Here is a 19,831-nt window from a genome sequence, read left to right as displayed (position 1 = left end):
CCCTGCAGGATCTGATTTCTTTCCGCATGGCCTGTAAGACAGAGTTGTTCCGCCTGGCTTTTGGCTTGGAGCCAATTTGATTCCCTCCCCCTCTTTCTTCTTTCTTTTTTCTTTTTCCTTTCTCCTCCTGTGATGAGGCAGCATTTTAATATTTTAATGTTTCAATATTTTAATTGTTGTATTTTAATCTTGTTTTTAAATTGTATTCATTCAACTTGTTTTAATTATTGCTTGTTAGCCACCTTGAGCCCTGCCTTGGCTGGGGAGGGCGGGGTATAAATTATTATTATTATTATTATTATTATTATTATTATTATTATTATTATTATTATTTTGTGACCCAGTGCTCAGCATTCTGAGTGAGGGGTTGCAAGGGCACAGACCTTGGCTCTCCTTGCAGCAGGTCCAGATTTTATGTTATGCTTTTAGTAGGGCTGGCTGCTGGCTGAAAGAAAAAGGGCTTCGCTTCACCAGGCTTCTGTTGTGTTCTGGAGTGCTGGTTAATGTCAGTCCTTGTCTTTTTGAAGGCAGGCATTGGCCCGCCATCCCATCTTCCTCCAAGAAGCTGGTTTCTTACCCACTTAACCACTTACTGAAAGCTGGTTCATGTCATCACTTGATTAGCCAACAGTTGCTCGCTTGTAGTGGGATTGTGATTCAACTCCATTGACACCAGATGAAAGTCCTAGCTGTGTTGTAAGATCTGCAATGCCTTATTCCCAAAGCCATGCCATCAATTGATATTGTGGTCATCAATATATGTACCTTCAAAATAAATGGCCTGACAAAGTAAATCCAGCACAAGTCTTTTCGTATCTCAAAAATAGGTTAACTGGCTGTATGCTAACTCTATCAAGAAAATGGCAAAAAGTACCCGGTTTGCAAACTTCTGGCTGGCTGCTGATGGAAGCAGAATACTGGGTTAATGGGCCTTGACTGGATCAAGCAAAACAGTCCTGATGTTGCAGGACTAAATGGCCTTTTAAGCCCAATTGTAATTAACTGACTCTAATTCATTAATCAATTCCATACTGAGCTGGCAAAATTCTGAAAGGCCCAAAATGCTTTATATTTTATAAGAAACAGATACAGGCTACTCTGTAGAATTTGCTCCCTCCTCCATGTGGAACTAATAGCTTAGCTTGAAATGCTGGATTTAAATGCTGATGTTTATCGGTGTTTTTGTTGGTTCCCTGTTTTGATGCAAGGTTATGCGAACATTTTCCATCATTGTACTTGTGGATGGGCTTCTGTTTTGTTTTCAGCGTCTCAGTCAGGGCGCCATTCTGAGATCTTGGGACAAGTTTATTATTGTTTAGCGAACTTTTTGCACAAATTATTCTTTCATTTTGATCGTTTCCAGTTCTGATTAAAGAAGCAGCAGTGTAAACAGCTTAATACAGGAGCAGGGAGTTTACGTTTGAATAGTTGTGCCGGGACAATAAAATAATCCCATTCCAAAACTTTCTTTTTAAAAATTATCTTTTATTAGTTTTCAAATTATTATGGAGACAAGAATAACAAAAATTCAACAATATATCCAACTAAAGGCAGAGTATACAAAACCTGAACACATTTTTATTTAACACCACCGAAACTAAAATAATAGCAACCTTATTTCTCTAGACGGTTGGGAGTGATACATGAAAATCTGAACCTAAACTATATGAAATAAAATCCCACTGTACTGAATAGAAATGACCAGGAACTTCCTGTCCCTTGGAGAACAGTTAACATATGTGTTATTTTTTCTGCAATAACTAACTCCAGAGATATTTGTGCCATAAGGATATAGTCAGACTTGTGCTATAGAGACCCTGTCAGCCACCGGCGTCCATGTCAATAGTTCCTTTTGCTGAAATGAATTCATAGCAGGGTCAGCCCAGGGCGTTTTGCTGCCCGAGACAAAACAGAAAATACTGCCCTTCCTCTTCAGCAACCACCACTTGAGGAACTGGAGGTAGTTATCATGGTGATGACAGGTAAGGAATGACCAGGTAAGGGGAGGGGAATTAACTCTGTATTGTCAAAAGTGCACCTGCAAGTTACGGAAAAGCATAGTATCCATTTGTCTAGGGTTACCAGATGCCCCCAGTTCCCGGGGACAGTCCCTGGATTTGCAAATCTGTCCCCGGACAAATTCCATCCCCAGAATGTCCCCAGATTTGCAAATCTGTCCCCTGAAACATGGCAGCGGCAGCCTCAGCTGCCCGGAGCCAGCCTGGTAGTGCAGTTGGCTCTGGCTGGCTTCAGGAGCTGCTCACTGCTCGCTGCCGTGGCTCAGGAAAAATGGCGGGCCCAATGGCAGCGAGCAGCTCCTGAAGCCAGCCAGAGTCAACTGCACTACCAGGCTGGCCCTTCCTGGGCAACGGCTGCCCACCTGTGACTCCCGAGCCTCCCCTGATCTGTCAAAACGAAGGGGGAAGGGAGAAGGAGATGGGGGAAGGCTAGGGAGTCATGGGCGGGTGGCACGCCGTTGCCCAGTTTTTAAAAAATCTCTGCGCATTTATGTTTCACAGGGTGAGAAAGAAGGGCTTTGCTCCTTTATACACTATGCATGTGTGCTTGGGCCCAGGGTCTTTTGCCTCACCATCTCCACTACTGACTCCCTGTTGCTACTCAGCTTCAAAAAAAATAGTGTCCCTGGATTCATTGAAAAGAATCTGGTAACCACACTTAGTCCTGTGTCTCTCAGCTGCACCTTGGTGTGGACCCAATGAGGCAGTTGCTGCGACAGAAAGACCAACCTCAGCTTACGTATCTCCCCTATCCTAAGCAGATAAAGACTCCACCTGCGTGTAACCTAAAGCCCTAAATGGCCTCGGTCCAGTATATCTGAAGGAGCGTCTCCACCTCCATCGTTCTGCCCGGATGCTGAAGTCCAGCGCCGAGGGCCTTCTGGCAGTTCCCTCGCTGCAGGAAGCCAAGTTACAGGGAACCAGGCAGAGGGCCTTCTCAGTAGTGGCACCCGCCCTGTGGAACGCCCTCCCACCAGATGTCAAAGAGAAAAACAACTACCAGACTTTTAGAAGACATCTGAAGGCAGCCCTGTTTAGGGAAGATTTTAGTGTTTGATGCATTACTGTACTTTAATATTTTGTTGAAAGCTACCCAGAGTGGCTGGGGAAGCCCAGCCAGATGGGCGGGGTATAAATAATAATCCTCCCTCTTCAATCCTCTTCTGGTCCTGGGGCAGGAGAGGGAGATGTGGAAGCCTCCATCAGCCTGACCTCTCTCTCCCTTCTCCTGCAACTGTTCTTCACTCTCCGAACCTGCAGTTTCTCCTGTCTCTGACCCTCATCTACCTGGCTGTTACATGTTCCCCAAGTTCCCCAATCCCTTCTTCCAAGTCAGCCTCCAACCCCACTTCTCCTAGTGCCCACTCATCAGAATCCAGCCAGCACTCCTCAGTGTCCAGCCAGCCTCTGACAGCAACCCAGGGAAGAGGAGAGGAGAGGAGCCAGCAGTGATGAGTGGAAGAGGAGGCCGACAAGCATAGAAGGCAGTTCCTTGGAAGTCAAATTTGCCACCTGAGGCAGCTGCTTCACCGTGCCTCATGGGCGGGCCGGCCAAGGGCAAGTCTACTATGAAACTAATGAAGCTTAAACTTTAGGCCCCGTAATCCCAAAGGGGCCCCAGAAACAACTTTAGTGCACATTGCTCAAAAATTTTGGGTCTAGTGAGTGGCATGACTCAAATTGATTAATTTTTTGTTGTATATATATTTCTACAATCCCAAAGTTCGACCATCAGTAGCACAGATGTTGTAAAGGTGTGGTGCTCTGTCATGGAATAACCCCACTGAAGAAGATAACAGTGGTTACTCAGAACTCATTGCTGGTTGAGAAGGGCGTCCCCAAATGTAGATCTGCCAGTGGGGCCATCCCTGCTTCATAGTACCTGTCCACATATGGAGTAGGGATATCTCACAGGGCTACAATTCTCAGCGTTCCCTCAGAAGAAGGATTGGCTGTTAAACCACTTGAAAATTGTAGCTCTGTGGGGAGAAGAGGGGGTCTCCCAACATGTCCCATCACCCTTAACAAACTACAGCTCCCAGAATTCTTTGGGGTAAGCTATGGCTATTTAAAGTGGTACCATAGTGCTTTAATTGTATACTGTGAAAAGTGGCCTAGGTGTTGCCAATTTATTATTTAAGAAGCTTTGGAAATATAGGACAACCCAAATGTTCCCTTCCTCTTCTCCTCTGCCCCTCAAACACACAAACACACTGCAAGTAGAGCTTTCATTAGAAGAAAGTGCTTTTTAAAAAAAAAAAAAAAAAGCAGCTCAGTAAAATACCAAGATAATGTAAACAGAGAATTTCAATATTCTTTGTTTAAATTGCCTGGTATATTGTAAACCACTTAATCCTGAAAGATTTTGCTGTTCTATAAACCTTTTCCATACATAGAGAGAGATGTATTTCTAATCTCTTTTCTCTTTTCAGCATAGCTACAGAAACAGATCTTGTTCTGTGTATTTAACATTTTCCTTGACTGCTGCCGTAGCAGATTCTAACAAAGGGATTAAGAAGTTTTAAAGTCCACAGGGGTGGCACATTGTTCCGTTGGTCAGGAAACACTTTTGTGTTAGTTTACTCAGCTTAATAGTGGCTGAGATTACACTCTTTGGAGCTTTATTCTGACCCAAATTTCCTGGACCAAAGAGTTTCATGGTTTTTTGTTTTGTTTTGTTTTTGCACAGGGCAGCCTCAGAACCCAGAGAGAGGAGGCTTTAAAAGCAGGGAATTCCATGAGCTAATGGGCAGGATCAGGCCCTCTCAAGCATTCTTTCAGACATTGAATCCTCTTCTTTAGTTACCTTTACTTAACCAACCTTTTCATGCTTATAGATACCTGATTTTTATTTGTAGCCAGCCCCAGTAGAATGGTGGGTCTATCACCTTGATATTTATTTGCTGAGATTACCATCTGAGATAGCTTGGATGATAAAGCATGGGACTCTTAATCTTAGGCCACCTCCTGAGAAGAGAAGACTCCCTGGAAAAGACCCTGATGTTGGGAAAGATTGAGGGCACAAGGAGAAGGGGACGACAGAGGACGAGATGGTTGGACAGTGTTCTCGAAGCTACCAGCAGGAGTTTGACCAAACTTCGGGAGGCAGTGGAAGACAGGAGTGCCTGGCGTGCTCTGGTCCATGGGGTCACAAAGAGTTGGACACGACTAAACAACAACAATGGGATCTCAGGGTGACTTTTACCATCAGAGGGGAGAGCATAGGCAATTGGTTCCTATTTCCCTCTCCAGAGCACCCAAGAGCCTACAAGTAGCCTTGAGTAGTCATGCTGGCTTACCCTTCAAGTCTGGTGGTGTTGCTGGTGAATACCAAGTCGGTCCATAATAAAACATTGCTCAGCCAGGATTTGATCATGGATGAGGAGGCTGGCCTGGCATGCATTACAAAGGCCTGAGCAGGTAAGCCAGTTGTGCCCTATTAGGTACTTGGCCACATCAGAGGGTCAGAGGAGTCGCAATTGACCACAGGGGTTCCATCATAATCACTAGGAAACCAATCTGGCTGGGTGCCAGATGTGAGCGGCTGTTATCAAGTGTTGGGTGACCGGCAGATACCACTTGCCCTGATTCATGCATTACAGTCTTCAAGTGTGGTTTGGAGAACTGTGGGATTTCAGCTTGTCATTTTTTCAGGTCCAACTCAGAAATTCATGGGCAATGCGTCAACCACTGGGCTGCCTTAATACACTGATCATAGGTCCACACATAGTCATGTCCTTGGTCTGGTTTTTACTACAGGACAAACTAGGAGTAATCCAATGGCCAGGAGGGGTGAGCATCTGCTTTGCATTAAGAAGGTCCTATGTTCAACCCTTGGTATCTTCAGATTGGGCTGTGAATGTCCCATCTGAACTCCTGGAAAGTCAGTGCTAGTTGGTGTGTACACAATATAGAGTTGGATGGAGTAATGGTCAGATTCAGTATAAGGCAGCTTTCTATGTTTCTGTGTCATAGACGGATCACTTTCCGGTGTAAAAGGTAAAGGGACCCCTGACCATTAGGTCCAGTCGTGGCCGACTCTGGGGTTGCGGCACTCATCTCTTTATTGCTTTATTGGCCGAGGGAGCCGGCGTACAGCTTCCGGGTCATGTGGCCAGCATGACTAAGCTGCTTCTGGAGAACCAGAGCAGCGCACGGAAACGCTGTTTACCTTCCCGCTGGAGCGGTACCTATTTATCTACTTGCACTTTGATGTGCTTTCGAACTGCTAGGTTGGCAGGAGCAGGGACCGAGCAACAGGAGCTCACGCCGTCGCAGGGATTTGAACCGCTGACCTTCTGATCGGCAAGCCCTAGGCTCTGTGGTTTAAACCACAGCGCCACTCGCATCCCTACTTTCCGGTGAGGTTTGGACTAATATGCCCCCTCCCTACTTGGGGCAAAAAGAAGAAACAGTCCTCCAGCTACTTACAGCAAGATACTGGCCATTGTGCCTTTTAAAGCACCTACCCACCCCACAATGACTCCTGGGAACTATAGTTTATCCCTCAACAGAGCTACAAATCCAAATTGAAACGAGCACCGCTAGGCCTGCAGCATGCAGTTGAAGAGCCAAAAGAACTTCCTTCAGCCTGTTTGTGGCTAGCCTGCGAAGGAATCAAATATGTTACTGGTACGGAAGAGTCTTTATTAGTTTAGTTTCCCTGCATCAAATAAATAGTTGGATGGCAATCGCAAAGCTGCAGCCAATCACTGTGCTTTGAACTGTTTCAGATTCCTTTGATCCATTCATATCCAAGACAAAATGAATTATGGCACTGTAATGTGGCAAGTGTTGCATCCTCCAGAAACTTGGCTGATAAATTACCCAGGCAGAAGCATCACTAACCCAGAAGCAACGAAGAGAATCATGTTTCAATCACTTTGTGGGTTTTTACCATTGGAGTTTGTCTACAGACATGGCATCCCTTGAAATTTCTTGCTAAGCTACTCATTCAGATGCAGACTAAATCTATTCAGCTTCATATTTATCTCATTTAACAGGAGCCAGGGTTAACAAACTAGCATTCCTTTTGGCTGAATCAAAACTAGGCATATCTTTGTTCAACAGTAAGTTCTACAATTTCTCTTTATGACTCAGCCTAATGTTTTAAGAAGGATGGAAATAATTTGACAGCTCTGTCACTACCCTTCAAAAAATGTACTGGGATGAATTCTGGAAATGGGGAAGGGGGGGGGGACTTAGATCAGTTTGAACTGAAGGAAAGCTGACTGAAAAAAATCCCTTCTGGCTAGCATCTGTGACATCACCAACAAGGCTATTTTAACTTTTTGCTTACTTTAGACGTTTTATGGAGAAGCTAATAACACTTTATTTTTAAAAAAGCATACCTATTTTTAAAAAAGCATTCCCAACAGTTGCTAGAGAAGTTTTGCAACTTTTTTTTTAATGTTTGCAGTTTTTGCTTTAATTATGTGACTGATAATAAGACTTTATGTACCAGAACCATGCTTTGGCCAAGGTTCCCAGAAGCAGCACCACCACATAACAGCATCTTCAAAAGCGCTTGGCACTCAACAGCAGAATCCGTACCCAAAGCTGAAAGTTGCCGTGGCTGCTGGCAATTTAGGCTTAATCAAGTGTGATGCAAAGAACTTGTAGCCTAAAATATTGAGATTAATATCATCTGGGTAAATCACAAACCTTTTATTTTGCAATATGTTGTTGTGAAGTTACTCAAGTAGAGGTGGGTAGCAATCCGACAGGGCCAAACTAAACAAACCGCAGAAATTTGCTACAATCCATAAGTTAAAATTGAAAACAGATTCCATAGGAGTTGAAGCAAGTTTTGACCTGTATTTACCTAGGCTCAATAAAGAGCCAGTTTAATCTCATCATTGAGCCTCATCAAACTTAACAGAATAAATTAATCACAACTAAATTTGAGTCTCCATTCTTCTTATGTGATGCAAGTATAACTAATTACCTGGCTTGGAGACACCATATTTGCTCAATTTGATCTTTTGCTACACTAATTAACGCCTGGATTACAGAAAATGGATTTCCATTGTCTATAGGAACCCCTATCAAACCATTTGGGACTGTAAGGAACCTTGGGGAAACTGATATTCTAATTAAACCATTGACATGGATTTAATTCCATTACCTGATGACATAGATTTCTTTATATGTTGAAGGCCACATACTGGGGAAATTTGGGGGCACAATGTTGGACTTTTTTGGCACATGTTACATACGGTCAAAAGATTTAATTGTTGTGATAGAAAATACTCAGCTGCCTAAGTATCCTTACAACAGTGTCAAACTTCCTATGTGTCTATTCCAGAAGACAGCTGGATTTTTTGAAAGAGGTAAGCACACAAGCGACATATCCAATGCCTAGCATTTAGGTCAAAGATGATCAACTTATTCTCAGGAGCTACTACAACTCCCATAATCACTGACCATGAGCCATGCTGGACAATGCTCATGGGAGTTGTAGTCTAAAACATCTGGAAGACGTTGAGTTGACTACCATGACTCTAGATGATAGTCTGAGGTCCAGAACTGTTTGATCCACACTGACACACCTAGTGGACAGTTATATTCCATGATAAGGTTACTGTCTAGGATGAAGGACTTTCTGGGTAGAGACTGCATGAACTCAAATGCTATGAAGTCACTGATTGGGGTTGGGCTGAGGGTTTGCCATATGAAAGATTTGTGTACCTTTCTGCATTTTCCGAGTCTATAGAAAATAGCGACAGAATAACGTATGCATGAAGTACACGAAGAGCATCATTTTTCTTTTGCTTACAATTGGAAGTGGGCAAAGCTGCAGCTGGATTTGGGCCTTATTCTGTACGACAAGGGCCTGCTTTAAAAACAGTTTCATATGCTCACATTGCACACACACATTGTGACTTTCTAAAAGAAATCTGTGGTTATTAAAATATACCACATATACCTCAGATAGCAATCTACCTCATAATAAAAGGTTAGTTTCTTGAAACAAGAGTGATTTCTCCACTGAGTTAATGAAAAGAAACACACACAGTAAGAAAAGCTATTTGCCAGTACAATAAATAGACTACATCTCAACAAAATACACCAAATTGGGGCCAGGAAAATAGAAAACTAGTATAAATGTGATAATAGAGAGAGGTGTTTTACTTTTATAAGTAGAATAATTTATTTATGTAATATATTCATATAATGTAATATATTCATATATATAATATAGACAAAAGATCTCTTCCTTTCTTGCTGAAAACAATGTCCGTTTCTTATTTTGCAAATTTTATATAGCTGGTTTGGGGATTTGCACATTTTCTGAATGAGCCCAAAAGTTCATCAGTTCAGCCTACAGTCTTAACTGTGGTCTCCAGAACTATGTTCTTGTAAAATAATAGACTTTTAAAGAAAAATCCATTCTTATGAAAGTATCCTTTGGAAGATTATCAACTATCAGTAATGAATGTCTTTTTCCTCTTTCTGATTAGCAAACACTGGGTGAATGTTCTTCCGCAGTCTTCTTAACATGCACCCAACTAATTCAAAAAGGCCATCCATTGATTGTGTAGAAATACATCCAATTCTTTTGCTTTGTCTGTTCCTCAAAAATGAACTTTCATAATTGCAATTAACAGTTCCCATCACTGTATTTTTCCAGCCAGTCCTTCTAGCAATTTGAATTAAGGGCTAATATATGGCTTTGAATGTCCTTCAAATGCATTTTTAATGTTTCAGAATTTCTTCACCCCGGGGCAGCAGAGTGGAATAGGACGGATAAACTAGCGTTCTTCTCTCTCAACATCTATCCAGTAGATCTGTTGTAAAATTCCATTTCAGTGCAGGAATAATTGGTGCCTAAATCCAATAGCCTATGAAATACTCCCAGTATACTGTTAGCTTGCTATATGTTATAATTATATTATTAGCCATTCATATTCAATCTGCATAGATATTGTCATTTACATTTCTTCACCACTGAGATTACAATAGGAAGACAGGTTTGAACAACATTATGGAGAAAAGGGTGCCTTTTATAAAAAAAAAAAGTGACCAGAATATCAAATACAGGTACTGTTCCAATGTCCCAACTTGTCCCATGACAACTGCATGCGAAAAGCTGGACATTCATACATATGACAAGCAAACAAGTGAAGCATTCTTTTTTCCTGTCCCGCATCTTGACAGAATAGGAAAGTTTTTCACTCTTTGAATCTTTATTTTTTTTCTTTTTTAGCCAGTGAGGGCTGTTCTTGGGACCGTAAACAGCGAAAATGTTGCTTTCCAAAATTGATGGATGCCATCATGGATGTCACCATCATATGGGGTGTATAAGACTCAAGCAAGACATTAGCCAGAACATTGCAGTTCAGTAACACTTCCTCCAGGCAGGTACATTGTCCACTTTCAAGATTGCATCAGTTCAGGAAAAGGAAGCACCTGCAGGTAGATAATCCATTTGAGAGTCTTGAACATTTGTTCATCTTCAGTGAGTTTCATGTCTTAGGTAGTAGGTACTCAACTTCATACCTGTGGAAGAAAAATGCACAATGAAAGGCTTTTCCAAATGCTGTTGAAATTTTGTTTTGTATTCTGAAACCATTATTATTTTTAATGGCCAAAAGCAAGGGTTATTTTATAAATAAATGAAATAAGCACAGAGAGCCTGTGTGGTGGAGTGGTTAGAGCTGCTTTCCTCAATGTGATGTCTACACAGATCAGCTACAGATCCCACAAGACCCCTGCTCCATACAAGACTTCAAGAAAAATATATATTTACCAGGTGTCTGGACATACTGCAAAGCAAAGTGTTGTCAAGCCATCCAGCTCATTTCTGGTGGTTACTGCAAGACAAGACTTAGCTCCAATTTCCCCCACAAAAACCAATTTGTTGCTGTTGTTGTTTTGATTGATGACATGGGCTTTTCAGGAACAAACTAAGAACAGAATGCTTATGCAACTTTTGAGCCATTTGCTGTAGAATAATTCTTCATTTATAAATATAAATATATACCCAGAAATGTAGCAATCAGTGCCAGGAAATGTGCGGGCAACAGGCAAAAAATTAAATTTCTGAGAACTATTAGCCATATGTTACCACAAAAATCAACTGCCATTCTAGCAAAGAGAATGGAATTGGAGTAAGCATCATAGTATGGAAGGAACTGCTTTTAGTTATCATAGTGCCTTAGTCCACAACTAGTTTTAAAGTAGGTCAGCTCTGAGCAGGGAAGGGAGGGTGCTGCAGCAAGCCTCCCCCGCCCTTCTTCAAAATGGGCGGCCAGCAAGTCCTACTGCAATTGCTGCCACTATCTTCACACATATCTCTCATATCTGGGTCCAGCATATTCCTTAGACCTTAGGCTAGGGGCTTCGATATGGCCCAGTCTCCAGCTGGATGGAGTTCTACTTACTTCATTCAGGAATAATCCCACAGACATGAAGTTAGGGTAATGTACGCAGGTGGCGCTGTGGGTTAAACCACAGAGCCTAGGACTTGCCCATCAGAAGGTCAGCGGTTCGAATCCCCACGATGGGGTGAGCTCCCATTGCTCGGTCCCTGCTGCTGCCAACCTAGCAGTTCAAAAGCACGTCAAAGTGCAAGTAGATAAATAGGTACCACTCCAGCAGGAAGGTAAACGGCGTTTCTGTGTGCTGCTCTGGTTCACCAGAAGCTATTTAGTCATGCTGGCCACATGACCCGGAAGCTGTACACCGGCTCCCTCGGCCAATAAAGCGGGATGAGCGCCGCAACCCCAGAGTCGGTCACGACTGGACCTAATGGTCAGGAATCCCTTTACCTTTACCCTTGGTCCACCTAGCTAGATTAGTGAAATTAGTGCGATGGAGGGGGCATCTTCCCCAGGTTGGTGCCCTCCAGATGATTTGAGCACTAGCTTGGGAAATGCTGGTCTAGTGTAATGTTTTGAAGGTTAGCTGTGCACGTCGGAAACCCAGTGTCAGTTCCCTGATGGGTCATGAGGTAGTGTGACTGGCTGGCTGTCATCAAGTCTTAATTTTTCAGCCTAACCTATCTCATAGGTCATATTGAATCAAAAAAAGACCAAGATGTGGAGTGGGAAACCCCTGCCAAAGCTGAAATGTTATCTTGTTATCTCTGCCATGAACTCAGTAGGTGGCTTTGAGCAAGATACTGTTTCTTAGTACCCGCTCCAACTTCAATTGTAGGAGTAATAAAACTAATCCATCTTATTATAGGGCATCTGTAAGGCTTACTTGAGATAAGGTATATGAAGCACTTCGAACACTCTGAAATGCTATATGTTGCTATTAATAACACAGTATTAAAAAATTCTAAAATCACCAAATAATTATTTTAGGTTATGCTTTCTGTTTTGCACCAAACAAAGCTATTGAGTTGAGTTTGGTTGCACATTTGAGTCAACAGAAAACACTTTACATTTTGAATACAACACTTCTGCCTTGAGGCAAACCAATTTCATTTTTTGGCTGGAAGAACAGCGATGATTAAAAAGTGCCTTAAATATGCACATGATCAGGTAGAAACATGCCTGCTACCTGCTTCTAGGCCTTTTCTTTAAACTAACAGACTTGACAATTATCAAAATATTAACTTGCCCTCCAAACGTTTTAGCCACTTACGCGCACAATATAATTAAAACATAGACTGCACCTCTCCACTTTGAAGAAGCTGAAAATTCTCCTGGGCTACAGAGTGAGATATATGCTCCTTTTCTCGATGGGGATCTGTTTCTTCTCTGCTGTTCAGTTGCTCATTATTACTATGGAAAAGAAAGTTGGGGCTTTTAAATTACCATGCAATTTCTTCATCCCAAATATTTATCTAGCTTTAGTTTTTAATTTGCACTTTGTATTTTATTATATTATTTGTATCTGTTGTTGAAAACCACCATTATCCTAAAAGGTTTTTTAAATAAAGGGTTGCAGCCAATGCTAGACCTACTAAGAGTTGATCCACTGAAATTAAGAGACATGTTCTTTAATTTCAGTGGGTCTGCACTAAGTAGGACTAGCACTGAATATAATCCAAAGATTGTCTCTTTCAAAGAACAAGTTCAAAACATACCCATTGCTTTTCTAGCGTCTGCCTTTAAGGAATGCTAGAATAAAGCAAGCACTGCTTTGCTTAACAGTTAACTGGACAAGTGAGCATGACTTTTTTTGACACTATTTCCACAATGCTACATCCCAAATAAATATTAAGGGCTCTTCTCCATGTTTCTTCCATTCACTAAACTCATCTGGGACAAACTCTGTTGCTTGTGCTATCTTACAAACATCTGAGTTTCCTTGTAGGATCATAGCAAGGATCAATCTAGTCCACTACAGTGGTACCTCGGGTTACATACGCTTCAAGTTACATATGCTTCAGGTTACAGACTCCGCTAACCCAGAAATAGTACCTCGGGTTAAGAACTTTGCTTCAGGATGAGAACAGAAATCGTGCTCTGGCAGCGCAGCGGCAGCGGGAAGCCCCATTAACTAAAGTGGTGCTTCAGGTTAAGAACAGTTTCAGGTTAAGAAAAGACCTCTGGAACGAATTAAGTACCTAACCCAAGGTACCACTGTATTCTGTTTCCAATGGTGTCACAGCCAGATGATTCTCAACAGCTCTCACATGTAAGGTGTTAAGATTATAGAGATCCGTAACACTTCTGAATGTGAATACACCAAACAACTGAGCTGGCTGAGCTCAATTTCAAACGAATTAACAGTGGCATAACGCATGGGCCTTTCTTACCCATCTGAACTATGAGGATGCAGCTAGCTGTGGATGCATGTGAAAGGGGACAGTGCTAACGGCCATCATCACATTTGTGGTAGGGAATTCTATACAGTTGTACCTTGAATCTCAAATGCCTTGGCTCCCGAACAAACCGGCCCTCGAGCGATCGAAACCCGGAAGTGAGTGTTCCAGTTTTTGAACGATTTTCAGAAGCCAAGTGTCTGGTGTGGCTTCTGATTGGCTGCAGGGCGCTTCTGAAGCCAATCAGAATCTGTGCCTTGGTTTTCAAACGGTTCCGGGAGTTTCGAATGGACTCCCAAAACGCATTCTGCTCGAAAACCAAGGTACGACTGTACACTGAATTAAGTACTTCCTGAAAAGTTACTTCCTGTTGCTACTGCATCATTTGGTTTCTCTTATATGAGAGAGGGAGAAAAATTATACCCACGCTATTCTCAATTCCTTTTAGATACACAAATATCATAAAACAGGAGAGTGCAACATGCATTATCCTTGGGCTAATTTCATGTGAGTGGTAAGAAGGGGAAAATGAGGGAAAGGGGGCTATGCAAGAGAGGATAGGGGACAGCCCCATCCACCATAAACTCTGTCCCCACCTACCATCAGTATGGCGTCCCTCAAAAAAAAGGGGGGGCTTCTCACCCCTGTCACAGATGAACAATCTTACCATTGGCCATTCTGGGTCCTTCTGCAAAAGTGCATACACTGCTTGTCGAATCTGTCTGCACAAGAGCAGCGCAATGGAGGCTGTTTTGATGAATGCAAGCTCTTACGATGCCGCTCTGTAGATCTTTTGCCTCTGAAACTTCCCCTGTAATTTGCCAGTCCATATGGAACAATCCTCCTGCAACAAAAACGTAAGAATGCCTTAGCATTTTCAAGATCGTATGGAAGCTATTTAGGGGTCAGCAAACTTTTTCAGCAGGGGGCCGGTCCACTTTCCCTCAGACCTTGTGGGGGGCCAGACTATATTGGGGGTGGGGATGAACGAATTCCTATGCCCCACAAATAACCCAGAGATGCATTTTAAACAAAAGGACACATTCTACTCATGTAAAAACAAGCTGATTCCCGGACCGTCCGCGGGCCGGATTTAGAAGGCGATTGGGTCGGATCCGGCCCCCGGGTCTTAGTTTGTCTACCCATGTTTTAAGTGTTTTTACCCCACACTTCAGACAAAAAGAGCAGCCATGGTGGGCAGGAGAAGGGGCATCCCAGGAGAAGGAAGGAGGATGGTATATATTGTATTATTGCTTCCCAACTTACACCTCAACACAAGCAGCCTCAATATCCTCACTGGAGTGACAAACTTCCTAAATTTATATCCAAAAGATATGATGATATTAAATGAATTAGCGAAATAATTTTGGAATACGTCCTGGAGTGTAAAAAGGGAGTCTACTCCAGACCTGGTAAGAATCGTGTGGGGACGATCGGACTGGAAAGAAAAGAGAAAAATAAGGACATGCTGTAGAATTATGGAAGAGAGGGGGAAGGTAGCTGAATGACTTTAATTAAAATTGAAGAAATAAACCACATGATTTCCCCTCCTCCCCTCCCATATTTCAACAACTCACTTTCAGCCTCAACAAAATAAGAGTTCTGAATTGAAGAAGGAAAACTGAAAAAGCCAGAAGCTGCATATAAAGTCCACATGGATCTATCTATTCATGTAAGAGCCCCCCAAATGGCCTCACAATACATTTTATGTCAACATACATACTTAACGAAAGTAGCTGCAGCTTTCAGCTATACCACACAAATCAATTTGCATGCACTAGTTCACTTAAGAGACACAGCCAGTAATCTGGTTTGGGGACAATGCTAAACTATGGCTAAGTGCTAAAATGCACTAACTTTGGGCTTGTGCACTTCTTCCAATATGGCTGCAAACAGAAACTTGTTAGTTTTCACTTCCGTTTTCAATTAACTGAACTCAAAGTATGGTTAACCTTAAATGTGGTTTAGGCAAATAAGCAAAGATAATAAACCATGGCTTTGGGCTTAACGCTAAAGTGCGGTTAAGCAAAAGTAGAAGCAAAAGTTTCCAAAATCCTCCTCATAAGGGGAGGAATGAGCAAACCAAAGGCTCAATGAGGCTTGTTTCTGCAACAATAAACCATCATTCACCAATTATATGCCCACTCAAATGCTTTGATCTTCAGAACTGGCACGTTTACAAGAGCCACATAATGTTTGTTAAACACTTACAATGAACCAGCGCTTCAGTGTAGGTAGGTTTCTTTGTTGCACTGTTTTCCGTGCCTGGTAAAAACTTTTTTGTCTAGGCAAGCCTACCCAGACATGTAAATTTAACCAGTATTTTAATATGTAACATTATTTTATAGTGTATATTTGTTAACACTGCTGCTTTTATTTCTATTTTGGGGAAAGAGTTGTTCAACCTGTTTTAAAACATCTGATTTTATCAGTGATTTTAATTTATCACATATGTAAACCACTTAAGAGATTTTGATGCTCTTAAATAAGTAAATGCCAAAAGGTATCAGAGAGGGAGACGAACAGTGAAGACCAGAGCTTTCCAAACTGTGTGTCGCAGCACATTAATGTATTATTGTCACAATTAGTTTATTAATTCCCTTCTAAATCACTGTCTCTCGGCAATTTACACATACATTAATTATAAAGTTAAAACGCAGTAACAGCAAATAAATTTAAAACAAGACTAAAACTATGACAAGTGGACCCTCATGGTAAAGACCCAGCCCAATCAGCTGGGAAAGACTGAATGAATAAAATTGTTGTGAACTGTTTCTGGAAATAGCGGGTAGCGGGTGCCAGTCGTTCTGCGGCAGGAATTGTCATTCCACAGAACAGGGGCAGCAGCACTAAAAGTCCTACTCTGAGTTGCTACAGAGTGGGCTTCTGAGATCTTTAGAATTTGCAGGAGAAACTCTCCTACAGACCACAGCAATTTACTGGGTTTATAAGAGATAAAGCGGTTTCTCAAGTAACCTGGCCTTGACTTACAGGAGGAATTATAAGACTATGTTAGCACCAATACCCTCAACCAGCTAGCAAATTGGCAGCTAGTGCAAATTCTGAAAGTAAGGAATTATATGCCCAGTGTTAGCTTACAGCCACAAGCAACCTAACCACCATGTTCTGCACAACTTGCAGCCTCCAAACCAACCCCACATAGAGAGCATTGTAGTAATCCAACCATGAGGTTACTGGGGCACGAACAACTATGATAAAGTTATCCTGATCCAGAAAGGACTGCAACTGTCTTGTTGAAAAAAGAAAAAAAGGCACTCCTAGGACTCAGCTATAGAGCTGCTATACAGCTGCAAAATAAAACATTTTAAGTGTGTTTTATGTGCAATATACAATGTGACGCTAGATGGTGAGCCTAATGGAAAATTCAATGTATTTTTAAAAACACTTTTTAAAAAAAAAGCATTTTCAGAACTGTTTTTATATGTGTGTAGATTCCACCCTAGTCACTAAGGACACCTGTACAGTGGTATCTCGGGTTAAGAACTTAATTCATTCTGGAAGTCCGTTCTTAACCTGAAACTGTTCTTAACCTGAGGTACCACTCTAGCTAATGGGGCCTCCCACTGCCATGGCGTCACTGCCGCTGTTCTCATCCTGAAGCAAAGTTCTTAACCCGAGGTACTATTTCTGGGTTAGCGGAGTCTGTAACATGAAGCGTCTGTAACCTGAGGTACCACTGTACCTCCAGTGACAGAACTGGAACAAGGAGCATCCCCCAAACCACACACCTATAGTACTCCTTCAGGGAGAATCCAAATTCATTTAGCATTATGTCCAAAAGGGACATTGAAGAGTCATGAGTCCCCACTGAATCATGTAGCTCATTGGAGTAAAACAATGATAAAATTGGAGCTCTAAGATGCTCGGAGGAAGGGTGGGAGAAAATGTAACTATTCAGTAATGGCCAAGATTGGTTCCAGCAATGTCATCACAACCATTTCCTTCCTCCACTTGAGCGTCCAAGAAGAGCTCAATCATCAAGAATGATTACATTCTGCTGGAATTGCCAAATGAGTCTTCCAAACAGCACTGAAAGCTTACATATGTACACAAGAATACAAAGAATGGCAACGTTGATTGGCTATAGTGGTTACAGAAATCCTATGACTGAAGAAGAGGAATTAGGAAGGAAAGAAAGAGGAGGAAGGGGTTTGACAGCTGAAAGTGTAGGAGGTTGCATCAAGGCCTAGGAATGGCCTGAAAGATTGGTACAGAAGACATGTATTTGCAAAAATAAATGAAAGTAGATAAGAAGGCATTAAGTGAAACAGGCAGAAGAGAAAGGAGGAAAAGGAGTGTAAAATCATGGAAAAGTTACAGCAATAGAGAAAACTAAGCAATTTAAATGGGCTAACCGTGAATAAATGAGCAAGTAATTGCACTCCAGCGCAATCCTTTTGGGCTTCAGCCTACACTGAAAAAGTCAACTCTCACTTATTAAGATTTTTTTTTTAAGCCAAACACAGTGAAATTTATATTACATGTTTTAGGTTTATGTGCTCCTCCCCAAGTGCCCGTAAATATTAGCCTGACTGTGAAAAGCAATGCGTCAACGAAACTACCGAAAAATTTATTAGAGTGGAAATGGGAGCGGGGAAGAATTCGCTGAACACTGACACTAATCCTGGAAAAATTAATAGGGTTTCGCACCAATGTGTATGACTAGTAAAATTCCCCATCTCAAAGGCATTGGGTGGCTGTGTGTCTCATTTCCTGTTTTCCCCCCACATAGTACAGCAAGCAGTCTGATCAAAATTAAGTTTTATTTTCTCTGGTTTTGTACACACACACAAAGAAAAAAGGAGGGAAATTCTAAATTTGTGCAGCATAAATGTTGTTAATATGGAACCATACAAAATTCTAAAATATTCAAACATTATTCAGATGAACTGAATTGAATGCTACAGTAGAAATCTCAGCTCCAAGGAAGGTAGTACAAAATATTTTCTTGCTCACCAAGCCACTTGTTTTCCATCTATTTCTTTAACACACACACAAGCACACAAGAAAAATGTTCTTTTCTCCCAACCCCCTCTTCTCCTGTGTCTGGGTCAAAAACAAGGCATGAGAAATTAATTTCTGCCTCTTAAAACAAAACAGACCTTCCCGCAATAAGGAAGGGAAGAAGGGCATCAATAAACATCAATATAGAGGTAGAGAATGTGAAATAACGCAGAGCATTTTCTGCAGCAATAAACACAGCATATGGGAGTTAGTACTTACTCTTCTGCATTTTTATATTCAGCAGCATGAATAAATGTACACCAGTATTAAATGCCTCAGGACACCTTAGACCAAATTGGTACCCAGTCCAGCATTTTAGCTCTAATATTGGCCAGCTACCTGTGAATGTCCATTTATGTCATTCACAAACATGGCCTGATGGAAACAGCCATTCTGGATTGTTTACATCTTGCATCTGATAATCAGGAGTGTACTGCCCCTGAATATGCCATTTTTCATTATTTTGGCTACTAGTTTCCATGAAGCCATTCAATCCTCTTTAAAAGGACCATTAGACAGAGTGTTGGACTATGATCTGGGAGGCCAGGGTTCGAATTCCCCATCCAACCATGAAGTTCAATGGGTGACTTTGGGCCAGTCACTGCCTCTTAGCCTAACACACCTTACAGGGCTGTTGTGAAGATAAAATGGGTAGTGGAGAATCATGTACACTGACTTGAGCTCCTTGGAGGAAAATATGGTACATAAATGGCAATAAGAACATAAGAAGAGCCTGTTTATCAGGCCAATGGCCAGTCTAGCCCAGCATCTGTTCTCACAGTAGCCAACCAGATGCCTGTCAAAAGCTCACAAGCAGGATTCAGGCACAAGAGCGCTCTCCCCTGTTGTGGTTTCCAGCAACTGGTATTCAGAAGCATTGCCATCATGAATTTGCATTGCCATCATTGATTTGTCTATCTAGGTTAGTGGTCATCACTGTCTCTAACAGAAGCGATGCAGTTTCATTTTTTCTTCTTCAATCTATTTCAGAAACATGTCCTTTTTCTCAATCAATCCAAAATCCACTTACCCAGAAGCAACATTGAACTCAATGGGACTTCCCTCT

General features: G+C 41.9%; 1 protein-coding gene across 3 annotated transcripts in view; it reads right to left on the bottom strand.

Annotated features, from left to right (window-relative positions):
• Positions 1 to 7,666: 7,666 nt before the first annotated feature.
• EDN3 (endothelin 3) overlaps positions 7,667 to 19,831 on the bottom strand; it is a 39,206-nt gene continuing 27,041 nt past the window's right edge. The window contains exons 3-5 of one of the 3 annotated variants that reach the window (XM_083619218.1): positions 14,408 to 14,584; positions 12,615 to 12,754; positions 7,667 to 10,520 (exon numbers count right to left, since the gene is read on the bottom strand). In XM_083619218.1, the coding sequence (XP_083475344.1) occupies positions 12,628 to 12,754; positions 14,408 to 14,584 (304 nt within the window). In that variant the 3' untranslated portion in view covers positions 7,667 to 10,520; positions 12,615 to 12,627. The remainder of the gene's footprint in view (positions 10,521 to 12,614; positions 12,755 to 14,407; positions 14,585 to 19,831) is intronic. The other 2 variants (XM_083619219.1, XM_083619220.1) reach the window with 2 other exon arrangements.

Source organism: Podarcis filfolensis (genome assembly GCF_964270895.1).
Source record: "Podarcis filfolensis genome assembly, chromosome: 6".
NCBI classification, from domain to species: Eukaryota; Metazoa; Chordata; class Lepidosauria; order Squamata; family Lacertidae; genus Podarcis; species Podarcis filfolensis.
Note: the sequence above shows the minus strand (reverse complement) of the source record. Positions and strands in the feature narration are given on the sequence as shown.